This window comes from Planococcus citri, chromosome 5 (genome assembly GCF_950023065.1).
Source record: "Planococcus citri chromosome 5, ihPlaCitr1.1, whole genome shotgun sequence".
NCBI lineage: Eukaryota > Metazoa > Arthropoda > Insecta > Hemiptera > Pseudococcidae > Planococcus > Planococcus citri.
This window is the reverse complement of record NC_088681.1, coordinates 8,932,202-8,946,650: the sequence shown is the minus strand read 5'-3', so window position 1 is coordinate 8,946,650 and position 14,449 is coordinate 8,932,202. Positions and strand designations below refer to the sequence as shown.

Sequence of the window (14,449 nt, the reverse complement as noted above, 5' to 3'; positions counted from 1 at the left end):
TCCAGTCGGTAATTCACTAAAAGATAATCTTTAGATAATTTTACCAAAATATTACCAGAAAATTTATCAAAAATACCCCTGAAAATTACCAGTAATTTACCGAAAAATTACCAGTAATTTACCAAAAAAATACCTGCAGTTGGTTGTTTTTTCACCACAAAATATGTAGGCATCAGTTTTTCACCAATCAATAATTCTACTTTTGTAAAAATCTGGCTTTTGATGCCCATATTGTATGTTTTTGAAAAACTTCAGTCCATTGTTTGGAGCTCATTTTGATATTCAAGGCCAAATGGTCTTCCTAATCATTTCTTAGCTCTTAAAAAACCCAAATTTGGATATCCAGATTGCATTTTTTTGAAAATTTTCAGTTTTGTGCCTTCTTTTTTGGAGCGTTTTTGTGTTTCGGTGTCAAACTGGCCTTCGAAATGAATTCTGAGTTCTAATGAATCCAAATGTGGATACTCATCATTGTATTTTTTTTGAAAATTTTCTTTCTTGTATCCACTCTTTGGAGCCTACCTTGGAGTTTGGATGAAGTGAAATGGTCCTAAAAAATGGATTCCACGTCTTTAAAAATCCTGATTGTGATGCTGATTTCGCATTTTTTTTTGAAAAACTTGAGTTCTAGGTTGCTGGACTGGGATAAGCCTCAACGTAATATATTTTATCAAGGTCAGATTGGATTTTTTGAAAACTTTCAGTTTTGTATCTCGAAGTTGAATGGTGTTTAAAAATTTATTCTGTGTCCTTAAAAACGTAGCTTTTTATAGCATTTTAAATCTTTTGAAAAATTTTAGTTTTTTGCCTCCTTTTTTCAGCTTTTTTTTTTGGAATTTGAGCTCGAATGGTATTCAAATTAAATTTTTGGGCTTTGCTTAAATAGTAGGTAAAAAATCAGATTTTGATGCCCATATATTTATTTTTATTTTTTGAATTTATAGTTTGGTCAGTTTTTGCTTCTTCTTTTTTTTTTTTTGAAATTCGCAAATGATAGCCAAAAAATTGGCACCACTGCTTTGCCAAATATTTCCATAGTTTCAAAAATGGAACCTTTCGATGTTATGGCATAATTAATGCGAAATGCTTTCGAAGAAAACATTATTAATAATATGGAAAGTTATCCAATAATTAACGATTTGCAAATTTTTAACCACTTGGTAGAACCCTTAAAGGTGGTCTTGAATTTTAATGGAAATGCCCTAAATTGACGCAGAATCTCAAATACTATCTTTTAAAACTGGCCAATTTTTTCTAAAATAGGTTGGGTAAGCGTCAGTGCAAAAAAATCCCGATTTTTTCAAAAATGTCTTTTCTTCGAGGAACCATTTTCTCTCTCCACGAGCTGAAATTTTTTGTTGCGAGGTAACTTTTAACTCAAAGTACAGATCCGACAGACATACGTAAATTTAATCACTTCCAACTCCAGTGCAGCTGAAAGAGAACGATGTTCTATTTTATGAAAAAGTGAAGAGTGGAAAGGAATTTCGAATCTGGTCCAAAAAAGCCTTTGTAACTTCTCTCCAGGTGAATTTTTTTTTCCAAAAGGGATTAAGATCCTGAGAATATCTTTGACGTCCTTCATTATACAAAAGCAGACTTCCAAATGGCCCAATTATTGAAGAAAATTCCGTCTGGAAAACCATCCATCTACCAGACAGTTACCAGTTATGAAAAAATTCCGAGGCTAAGCTGTCTGAATGCTTGCCCTGATTTCGTTTTCGCTTTTCGAAACCGAACCGAGCTGTGTAAACAATTTGAAAAAGAATGTCGACAGCAATCAATTTAAAATCTGGATGTAGCCTAAGTATGTCAGTTTCGAAATATTGTTTTCTTTGATACACAAATAGGTAGGTAGGTAATCGGTTTATAAGGAATGCTGGAATATTTAGGAACGAAAACTGGCAGAAAATCATATTTGAAATTTCTTTTGACTGGAGGCAGCCCTATAGTCGCTGAGTTGAAGCTATGAAGGCTGCGTTCAGTTTTAACTTTGATCGTTTGAATTAAAATTTCTACCGGGAGGAATTTTTAATTAAATTCGCAAAATAAATTTTTTTTAAATATCCAGAAACACGTTTACAAGCGAGAGAATCGAGATGGTTGCGGTTTTTGATAATTTCAATTTTCATCGTGATGGGAAAAAAATTTTCCAATGAAAACCCAAATTTAGGGTGGGAATATTTTTATCGATGTATTTTGTTTTTCAAAACTGAAATAATCCTTCAAATTTGTAGATATTTATAAATTTGTAAAAACTGAGAAAAAGTCGATTGAGAAACCTTCTGCATGAATTAATGTATTTTTCGGAAAAATTTTCAAAACTAGGTGAAAGCTTTATCGACATTTTGCGATATAGTAGGTAGGGGTACCAAAGTGAAAATTATCAAAACAATGGGACCGGAAAGATATACAATTTCGCGATATTTCCTCGAAAGGGGATCATTTCCCGACCCCGAAACCACCATTACATTTTTGAGATCGAATTGCAAAACCGATCCAGGGGTTCTCAAAGTTGTGAAAATTGAGCACCTACGTTGTCATCTGTTTTGGCCAATAAATCCCATCCAAAAGGGGGTAAGGGGGTGCTTGTGGTCTCAAATAACTCGTATTGGGTCACTCTTGAAATATCTACCCATGACCGTTCTCATTTAGTGATACCCCACATTTCAGTGGTTCCCAAAGTTGAACTTTTGTGTTCCAAATTTTTAAAGTCATGCATTCAAACGAATATTGTCAGTAAATAAATTTAGCAATCAAAAACTAGTCCAGATAAAAAGTTGCGAAATTTTACGACGATTTCAAAAATGTGTCATTTTTTTTCTTAGCATTGATAGGGGCCGAGCTGAGGGGGTTGGAACGTCAAAAAACGTGATGTAACAATAGTTCAGTAACTTAAGCAAAAAAATAGGGGGTATCGTGAATCTGTAGGTGGCAAGCCGATTTTTGGTATATGGTCCATTTTGATGGCCTGAAAACGAATCCGAGGAGTCCCCTGCTGTCCCGGGTGAGCTTTCCCCTAAATTGTGGATCTTAGGCCCCCAAAATCGGTCGCCATAGTGTTGATGGTTAATATTGATTGTAATACCTTCAATCGTTCCAAAATGGTACAGGGGGTGGTTTTCTTTGTTTTTCTGAGGTACAGAGCGGAGCACAATGTCACCCTGCCCCCTCCTCCCCCTAACTATTCAGTTATTTACCTATATACGCACGTGAGATGAATTGAAATGCACTACAAAATGTAAAATTGTCGAATGGAATGTTGATACGAGTTTCAAAAACCAGTTTTGACGTATTGTGACCACTTCTCCCCCTTTGTGGATCTTAGCCCCCCCCCCAAATCGGTTTTTGACCAATATATCGAAAAGTATTGAGTCCAGCTCAAAAATGGTTAGGACGAATGCTGTTCTACATCTAATTTCTCATCAGATGACCCGTTGATCAATTTTCCAGTCCCAAGGGGGTTGGACCTACCCCTTCTGACCTCTCACCATTCAATTATTTGCCAATATACGTATATGAAGTGAATTGAAATTTACTTTAAAAAATGTAAATGACGAATGGAATTGTGCGAAAATGATCAAAAAATGCGATTGGGCTGCAACTTTAGAAATTGTCTGTAGCTCAACTGAGAGTTTTTGAAAAATTTTGGGCTGAAAAATACCTTTTCGTATGCACAGGAAATCGTACCCAAACCTGAGAAAGCTCAACTTGTGACCAGATCTCAGATTTTTTCCCTACGAGAGGCTACCAAAAATCAACTCCTCCAAACTCATCACTTTGATACAAGTAACAGCAGAGATATGGGAGATACAGCATTGTGTTCTATGTTCAATCCTGAACCAAAATTGCAATTTTCCGAGAGTCAGTACCACTGTTCAGAAGCTCAGATTTTCAAAAATTGGTGTGAAATAAGCGCTGTGAATGCTCAAAGAATTCATTGCTCGCTCCACCGACCAACTTCCAAAAGTACCATTCATTCTAACACACTTGAAACACGAGCATATAGCATAAGCACAGCGAAACTTGGCATTTTGGTTCAGAATTAAACTAGGGACACGATGCTGCATCGCCCACCTCTCTCTCGTTACCCGTTTCCATTTTTCATTGATTGAATTTACAATCAAATTTTGAAATTTTTTAATGCATCTAATTTATAAAATTACCTACTCTCAAATTTTTACTTTGCCTATTGGTAATTTCATACACACAGACTTGAAAAGTATAGGAACGAGAAGGTACATAGGTATTCGATTATTTAGGTTCACTCCAATTCAGAGGTACGAAAAAGTTTTGAGGGCTTGTAAAACAAAAAGGGGGAGAATTGTTCACGATACGTTTAAAACTCGTATTAGCTTTCCATTCGGCATTTTTACATTTGTTTAGTAAATTTCAAGCCACCTCATATACGTATATTGGCAAATAATTGACTGGTGAGAGGTCAGAAGGGGTAGGTCCAACCCCCTTGGGACTGGAAAATTGATCAACGGGTCATCTGATGAGAAATAGAGGTGGGCGATGCAGCATCGTGTCCCTAGTTTAATTCTGAACCAAAATGCCAAGTTTCGCTGTGCTTATGCTATATGCTCGTGTTTCAAGTGTGTTAGAATGAATGGTACTTTTGGAAGTTGGTCGGTGGAGCGAGCAATGAATTCTTTGAGCATTCACAGCGCTTATTTCACACCAATTTTTGAAAATCTGAGCTTCTGAACAGTGGTACTGACTCTCGGAAAATTGCAATTTTGGTTCAGGATTGAACATAGAACACAATGCTGTATCTCCCATATCTCTGCTGTTACTTGTATCAAAGTGATGAGTTTGGAGGAGTTGATTTTTGGTAGCCTCTCGTAGGGAAAAAATCTGAGATCTGGTCACAAGTTGAGCTTTCTCAGGTTTGGGTACGATTTCCTGTGCATACGAAAAGGTATTTTTCAGCCCAAAATTTTTCAAAAACTCTCAGTTGAGCTACAGACAATTTCTAAAGTTGCAGCCCAATCGCATTTTTTGATCATTTTCGCACAATTCCATTCGTCATTTACATTTTTTAAAGTAAATTTCAATTCACTTCATATACGTATATTGGCAAATAATTGAATGGTGAGAGGTCAGAAGGGGTAGGTCCAACCCCCTTGGGACTGGAAAATTGATCAACGGGTCATCTGATGAGAAATTAGATGTAGAACAGCATTCGTCCTAACCATTTTTGAGCTGGACTCAATACTTTTCGATATATTGGTCAAAAACCGATTTGGGGGGGGGGGGCTAAGATCCACAAAGGGGGAGAAGTGGTCACAATACGTCAAAACTGGTTTTTGAAACTCGTATCAACATTCCATTCGACAATTTTACATTTTGTAGTGCATTTCAATTCATCTCACGTGCGTATATAGGTAAATAACTGAATAGTTAGGGGGAGGAGGGGGCAGGGTGACATTGTGCTCCGCTCTGTACCTCAGAAAAACAAAGAAAACCACCCCCTGTACCATTTTGGAACGATTGAAGGTATTACAATCAATATTAACCATCAACACTATGGCGACCGATTTTGGGGGCCTAAGATCCACAATTTAGGGGAAAGCTCACCCGGGACAGCAGGGGACTCCTCGGATTCGTTTTCAGGCCATCAAAATGGACCATATACCAAAAATCAGCTTGCCACCTACAGATTCACGATACCCCCTATTTTTTTGCTTAAGTTACTGAACTATTGTTACATCACGTTTTTTGACGTTCCAACCCCCTCAGCTCGGCCCCTATCAATGCTAAGAAAAAAAATGACACATTTTTGAAATCGTCGTAAAATTTCGCAACTTTTTATCTGGACTAGTTTTTGATTGCTAAATTTATTTACTGACAATATTCGTTTGAATGCGTGACTTTAAAAATTTGGAACACAAAAGTTCAACTTTGGGAACCACTGAAATGTGGGGTATCACTAAATGAGAACGGTCATGGGTAGATATTTCAAGAGTGACCCAATACGAGTTATTTGAGACCACAAGCACCCCCTTACCCCCTTTTGGATGGGATTTATTGGCCAAAACAGATGACAACGTAGGTGCTCAATTTTCACAACTTTGAGAACCCCTGGATCGGTTTTGCAATTCGATCTCAAAAATGTAATGGTGGTTTCGGGGTCGGGAAATGATCCCCTTTCGAGGAAATATCGCGAAAATTGTATATCTTTCCGGTCCCACTCTTTTGCGATTTTGAAACGATAGACCGACATGGTACCCTTACTAATATTTACCAGTCTAATTTCTACTTCTGTACGTAGTCACGATGAAAAATAATGCGTATTAATGGAACGAGTTTCTCGACGAAGCTTTCGAGTTGATTTTCGATTCAGCAATGTGTTATTAAGTGAAGAAGAAGAAGAAGAAAGGTTCAATATGTGTACTTTTATTTTGATGTATTTGTTTATTAAAACGTGCGACGGCGTTTTCGATCACTTACGCCCATGCAAATCGTCGTATTTCCAATAAGGTACCTACGCGAATTACGGGCACGTGTGTTTTTTGGCGAAACAATTTTCATATATACCTACAAGTTTCGATTTTAAAGTGGTTTTAAAATTTCTTAAATCAGATCGCACCTACTGTGATAAATACTCGACACGAGTATCCAAATTCTACCACAAAGTTTCTCGTCGGAAGGTGTAATGTTTAGCCTTTGAAAATGTCATCATTCGTATACGAACACACGCGACGAATACCTTGAGCCCATTTCGACGACGAAGACTGAGAAGCTGTGTAACGAAATCTGAAATTAATTCTTTTCGATAAGAAGAAATTCGTATCAGTGGTTTAAAAGCAGCATTGCTGAGGCATACTGCAACCAACCGTGTACAGTGTACACTGTACAGGTCGTATAGGTAACGCAAAGGTAAATATTGTGATGTTTATACCTTTGGGAAATTACGAAGAAACCGAGACCAAAGAATGGTATTGAATTCATATTGTCTTATTATACATAACGTAATTTTTTTCTGCCTCGAGAATTTGCTCGCTCATTATACTTACCTACCTGTACCAGGTATAAGGTAGTGCAGGATTTTATAAATTGTATTCGATAATTGACTATATCCTGATTTCGCAGATGCCCCAGCATTCGAGGACGTTATTTTACGTTATGCCCTAAGCTCGGTGTTAGTGTTTTGAAATAATAGGTGAAAGAGGTTTAAACTCGATAATAGGATTTTATACCCTTTTGTTGAAAATTATTCGTGATGCTATACATACGAATAGGTATCTACGAATACGAGAAAAATCATACACGTATAATTACGAAAGCCTATGTCATATTTTATCGATTAATAATTTATGCTCGCATGTGTCGCGAATGCATATTACTCGCTCGAAATAATTATAGTAAAACCACGAATAATGGAGCTATTATTTTTGTCCACTATATTTATTATTTACCTCGTATACGCACGTATGATATGTATGTGGCATCCACACACGTGTTCATAATTTGGTGTAAATTGAACATACCTATATACGAGTGCCTGATACAAGTGTATCTTTTGTCTTTCATTTGCGAGAAGATAGAAAAAAAAAACTTGATGAATTAGCGTACCTATGTAGTTTGTTATATGCGAAGAAAAAGAGGTTTTAAATTTAACGAAATATTCGCATGAAAGACCATCCAAACGAGGAGACGATGCTATGTTTTGTATGTACTACGAAAGGGAAATACTTATAAAGGTTTTCAACATTATAGTGAGTAAAAGATGTACGACGACGAGGTAAATGGCGAAAAAAAAAGAGCAAAAGAACAGGTAGGTAAGTGCATGAGTGACCTGATGTACGAGACGATGCTGCAGAAGTACATTAACCTCGTAATAGTCAGCAGAAGTGCTCCGGATATCATTTAAATTCTAGCCCTGCTCTCACTTCTGCTCCTGTGTGTATGTTTTTTTTGTAGTCGAGCAACAATTTTAGCGTAGAAAAAAACTGAAACTGCTGTGTCATTTGCCCTTTTTTTTGTTTCGTTTGTGCTGTTTGCATGTGTACGTTTTGAAATGCTTTAATTGGCGAGTTGAAGCTGAAAGATTGAAAATATTGTGAACGCTATGGAAATTCAGATCACATCATGAAAAACCTTATTATTATCCCTTTCGAGAAAAAATAAAATGAAATATAGAATATTGAGAGGTTGTGCATGACAATTTTTTCGCAAAGAATATTTTTACCTGAAAGTAGGTAACTGTATAGAAATGATGGCTGAAAATTTTAGACTCCGTAGTCTGTCTCTTTCTAAATCTTCAACTTAACTACACACGAAGTTCAATGGATAAATTTCAGAGAAAAATTCAAAGTTATATTTTAATCCTCCTCTTTAGAGTTGAAACAATCGAAAAAATGAAACTGTCCGACTTTCAAGAAGATCTCTAAAATTAAAATTGTGATAAATTCTTCGCATCATGTTGGACTATTAAAAACGTTGAAGAGTTACCAAGTTTTTGACTCGTCAATGTTACGCCAAAGTAAACGTTTACATCATCAAGCCTGACTTTTGAGAATTTGAAAAAAAAAATAATGAATTGCTAAAATGACAAAGTCACAATCGTGACTTTCTGACATTTTATAAATTATTTTAAGAAAAAAATAGGTACAGATTTTTCTACCCACATTTTTGCTATATTGCTGGTTTTTTTGGGAAGGGAGGGGGTAATGGTAATTGTCAATTTTCAGGTAAATTACATGTAATTCCTAGGTGAATTACTGGTAATTTTCAGGTAAGTTACCGGTAATTTTTAGGTAAATTGCTGAAATTCGATTTTGTAAATGCAGCAATGCTGCCTATTGCAAAAAATAAAGTTGATTTGATTTGATTTGATAATTTTTAGGTAAAGTATTGGTATTTTTTGATAAATTTTCTGGTAATATTTTGGTAAAATTATCTAAAGATTATCTTTTAGTGAATTACCGACTGGTAATTTTTTGGTAAACTATTGATAATTTTCAGGTCAATTACTGATAAATTCCATGTAAATTGCTGGTTATTTTGAGATAAATTACGGGTAATCTTCATGTAAATTACTGGTAATTTTCAGGTTGATTACTGGTAATTTTTAGGTAAATTATTGGTAATTTTCAGGTCAATTACTGGTAATTGTCAGGTAAATTTCTGGTAAATTTTTGGTAAATTAGGGGCAAATTTTAGGTAAATTACTAAGTAAATTACTAAATTACTGGTAATTTTCAGGTAAATTGCTGGTAATTTTTTAGGTAAATTGCTGGTAATTTTCAGGTAAATTACAGGTAATTTTCAGGTAACTTACTGGTAATTTTCAGGTAAATTACTGGTAATTTCAGGTAAATTACTGGTAATTTTCAGTTGAATTACTGGTAATTTTCTGGTAAATTACTGGTAATTTTCTGGTAAATTACTGGTAATTTTCTGGTAAATTACTGGTAATTTTCTGGTAAATTACTGGTAATTTTCAGGTAAATTACCGGTAATTTTCAGGTAAATTGCTGGTAATTTTTTAGGTAAATTGCTGGTAATTTTCAGGTAAATTACAGGTAATTTTCAGGTAACTTACTGGTAATTTTCAGGTAAATTACTGGTAATTTCAGGTAAATTACTGGTAATTTTCAGGTGAATTACTGGTAATTTTCTGGTAAATTACTGGTAATTTTCTGGTAAATTACTGGTAATTTTCTGGTAAATTACTGGTAATTTTCAGGTAAATTACCGGTAATTTTCAGGCAAATTACTGTTAATTTTCAGGTTAATTACTGGAAATTTTCAGGTAAATTACTGGAAATTTTCAGGTAAATTACTGGAAATTTTCAGGCAAATTACTGGTAATTGTCAGGTAAATTACTGGAAATTTTCAGGTAAATTACTGTAAATTGTCAGATAAATTACTGGAAATTTTCAGGTAAATTACTGGTAATTGTCAGGTGAATTACTGGTAATTTTCAGGTAAAGTATCTACTGGTATTTTTTTGTAAATTTTCTGATGATATTTTGATGAATTATTTAGAGGTTATCTTTTGGTGATTGACCTACTGTATTTTTTTGGTAAATTTTTGGTAATTTTTTGTTAAATTAACTACCTACTGTCTACTGGCAATTTTGTGGTAAATTGATGGTAATTTTTTGGTAAACTACCTGTAATTTTTAGTGACATTTTTTGATGTTTTTTGGTAAATTACGAGTAATTCGGGTAAATACGGGTAATTTGGGCAAATTACAAACCATTTTTTTAGCATGTCAACTCACAAAACTTTTAGTTTTGAAACATTCAATGTACCTAGCAACAAAATGTATAAAGTTCTGATTGTTTGAATGTTTGCATGCTTTGAACCCCCTCCCCCCCACTGCACTTGCCTTATCCACAGCTCACCGCCATTTAAATTTTTTTACAAAAGAAAAATGACAAATCAAAAAATTTTTGGCTTTTTTGAGCTTTTTTCCATGTGTATGAATTCAAATAGGTTTAGGTACGATGTTAAACAATCCTGTATTTGTCTTGCTTTTTATTAAAATATCCTATTTTTTTTTTCAGTCAGACATCGAAAATCTTGAAAAATATTTGAAGACGTTGGAAAAACCAAAAATCTAAATTGAAATTTTTGACTTCTCTCTCCTTAAGAAATGAAATTCCAAAAGTGTTTAAAAATTGTTTTGCCAAAAGTGCTGTCGAAGTGATGCTGAAGTCTTGCTTTTTCACGTAGAAATTTTATTAGACGTACCTTGAAAATGAGTTTCACGAGTTCAGAAGTGGGTACGTGATCTGTGGAGATGGTTTTTTGTGTTTTTTTTTAGAGTGGAAGGGGGGGGGTTGAGTTTGAAGATGAAGTCAAAAGAGGGAGTTTGAAATGACTGAAATGATAATTTTTGAACTCTTGTGGGCATTTAAACGTACTCACTCTTAGTTCGTCTCAAGATCTGGAAACCCCCAGAGTATAAGTAAGTACCTAACTGCATTTACTTCAAATTTATTGACATATCAATTTTTGAAATTAAATAATCCTATTCAATTGGGTAAATTCGTTGCTGAGGACGTTTGAAAAAATTTGATTCCCCCCTTCCTCTTGTACTATTTTGTGTGTAGTTGATATTTAAAAGAACAACTGAAGAATTGGGAAAATTGATCTAAAGAACCGAAAAAATCCAAGGAAATTCAATTTTCTATGAACTATTCGACACCTTGTTCCTTGTTCAACTAATAAGGTCCAATATGATTGGATTAGGTGCAATTTTACCTTCGGTTCGGATATCTTTGGCAATCTTTTTTTCGACAATTTATAAAATGTCTCCTAAGATGGTTCATCAAGCTATTTCTAGTTGCCTAGAGTTTGGGCCAGAAAAATTGAAAACATAAGTCAATAATTTGGGTTTCGTGTTAAACAGACCAAATTATTGTTTTTTATGATTTCATGAGAAGTCAGGGACACTAAGTATGTAAAAAAACATAAGACATGGAATGAGAAGGGAAAAGATTCAAACAAAATCATGGATCCCTGAAAGACCAATTCTGTGGTTATTATTCTGATCAAAAATGCCCAATATTTCGAAGGATCATAAACGTAGTATTAGTTCAATGAAATGCTTACATCGGACATTAAACGTAGTATTAGTTCAATGAAATGCTTACATCGGACATTCAATTTTTTATACGATGCATTATGATTCATGATCCGAAAACTCATGAATTCTGATCTTTTATAGATTCTTTCAAAGTTTGATAAAAATCATTCACAGCATCTCTAGTCCAAATAATATGCAAGTAGCTGAAAATTGTTCCCTATTTTCCCTCTTCCCTTCTAAAAAAAGGAAACAATAAGCATTTTTCAATTTCTTTCATCTTTTTAGGCTTTTATTATCAGTACCTACCTAACATAAGAATTATTTTCAAGCCTACTCGTATTTTCACCGCTTCAATTTTTTGTTCAAAAAAAATTTAATTTCGATCGAAAAAAAATTCAAAGGTACATATCTCCCTCTTATCGAATAAATTCCATATAAATTTCATCCACATCGTAAGTATGTGAAAAAACTTGAAAATCAGCTGTCGTGTGGGCAGCAACGTACTCGTACTTTACAGTTTCGTACCATTTTATATGTGTAATCGTGGGTATTGAGATTCGATGGCCATACGATATTTATTTTTTTCAAGAGCATTTTGAAAATTTTTCTCAGTGTAAATACACATTAATAATACCGTAATGCATTATCGATACATGAAATGATTCGCTCAAATGAGGGTCAGTAGTTCGATATCGAAGAGTTTTCATTGTCAATCACTCTACATATGTACGTACTCAATGAATAAGAGCAATGGATTCGCGTAAAGTCGAAAGGTAAATACGAATAGAAATCCACTCGTCTGTATCATATTTTCTCTACCCATATATATCAGTTAAATGTGAGAAAAATCGTTGATAAGTGTACCAGACGAGTCGTCCAGCTCGTTTATCTCCACCCTCGTTGCTTTTTTATTTTATACCCACGCTATCATTTTGATAAAAGTATTGTTTTTTCGACATAGTACCAAATATTAAAAAGTATCCAAAAAAAAATTCATTTTCAAGTTAATATAACGGAAATTTGTTTCTTCTGCTCGAACCCCTTTACAAATGATAAGTCTGCATGAGCTGACAAAAAAAAAAAAAAAAGGCGAGTCCTACACAGATAAAATTTCATAAAATTATATTTTACCTACTCACGACGAATTGTCGTTTTCCATTTTCGAACGATGAGAGGGATGTCTTTATAAAGTTATACGATGAAAATTGGTGGCCTTGAAAAAGAAATATTTTAATTCGACAGCGAAATTACTTACCTACGTAAAGTAAATGTAATTTTGGCTACGCAAAGGCAACTTTTAATTCTACAACGGAGCCGAAAATTTTACACTTTTATGGAGATTTTTTTTTTACCAAAATTTTATCACGAGCTATAAACGGAGCTGTAACGATAAAGATTATTTTTTACTAAAGGTAGCGTGGAGTAAAATCCGTATTAGCTTTTTGCGGTTATGTCTAAAATCTTTTATAATTTTACTAAAAGAGATTTAAACTGGAAAATTCAAAGTTTTTTCAAGGATCAAAGGTACCTATAGCGAGTTGAGTGACTTTGTATTCGTGTTCATGTTTTTTTTTTTACTTTTTTTTTGTTCGAAAATTGATGGAAAAATTTTCCAAACTTGGGTAGCTAATCTTTTATTGAAATTACAAGTTGAGAATTTTTAATTGGATTTTAGTAAGAAGTTGGGTGATTTTTTTTTTTGAGTTTTGGGAATATTCAGGGAGCTTGAATATAGGAAAAAAATGAAAAAAAACATTCTAAAATGATTGCAAAATATTTCTAAACTAAAGACTCACAATAAAATTATTTTTTTAGCCCATTAAGCGATGAAAAAAAAATCAACAAGTGCCTTAGATAATATTACGAAAATGTGGAATAAAAATAATGTCGCTCACCTTCTCCGGCATGGGCTAAATTCGAAGGAGGAGGAATATGAGAATTAGCACGTTTACTCGTAGTCGCTGAAGAAGAAGCCATTGTCGTATTCGCAATATTTTCACGCGCGTTATAATTCGAAATGAAGCCGGGCATTTGGAGAATACCCATGACCCAGTAGGCCTTTACGCGTCGACATTCGGACCGAGACTGAAGAAACGAGAGAAAATTGTAAACGACCAGAGTGTACGCGATACGGTGGTGCTCCGGTGATGAAAATCTTCTCCCCTTGATGGCGACGTTCATTGGTGCCCGCCTCGCCTCGTTTTTTGGGGTAGGTTTTATAAGGCTGGCGTGCCGTTTCGTCGCTGGTGCCATTGGCGAGGGGGTAGAAGAGGACGATGGCGTTGTATATGCATCCTGTTGTACGTTTATATGTACACGTACGAGTACCTAGTGTAGTATGTATCCCCTTATACTACGTATTATGTATTTTTACTTCTTTCGGACATTTTTATTTTTCAACCTGCGTATCGGTTTCACCAAGTTGATCTCACATCCTGAGAGTTTCCTTGATGGAATTCTTGAAGGAAAAAAGATGAGAAAAATTGTGATCTTTTTCATTTAGGGGGGAAGGGGGCTGTTTCGGATGTAGGATTTTTGCCCTTTTTGTATAGTGTGGTGATAGGCTCACGATGAAATTAAAGAATCGCCTACGAAGCATAATTATGGTGGTCTGGATACTTTGAACATCTACCTACCTACTACGAGTAGGTATTTGGGTAATTGGTTATGGATTGTTGAATCGTGCATCGAGAGGTATACGAGTACAATTTGATGTTTGCTGACGACGAATAGACAAACTGTTGCTGTAATTGAATCGAAGGCTTAGCACGAATACCTCTGTTGCGACCTCGTCGTCGCGTTTCATACCGTAGTAGTCACCCAGCACTAGCACTGTTGGCTGTTTTGTGGCTCATTTGATTTCACGCTTTTTAATCTTGACTCCTGTTTAGCGTTGGTG

At 34.8% G+C, this 14,449-nt stretch overlaps 1 protein-coding gene across 1 annotated transcript in view; it reads right to left on the bottom strand.

Moving 5' to 3' along the window:
* Positions 1-13,673, bottom strand: part of LOC135848980 (synaptotagmin-10-like) — a 286,616-nt gene extending 272,943 nt beyond the window's left edge. Inside the window, exon 1 of the mRNA XM_065369095.1 lies at positions 13,446-13,673. Within this exon, the coding sequence (XP_065225167.1) occupies positions 13,446-13,596 (151 nt within the window). The 5' untranslated portion in view covers positions 13,597-13,673. The remainder of the gene's footprint in view (positions 1-13,445) is intronic.
* Between the last annotated feature and the right edge of the window lie 776 nt (positions 13,674-14,449).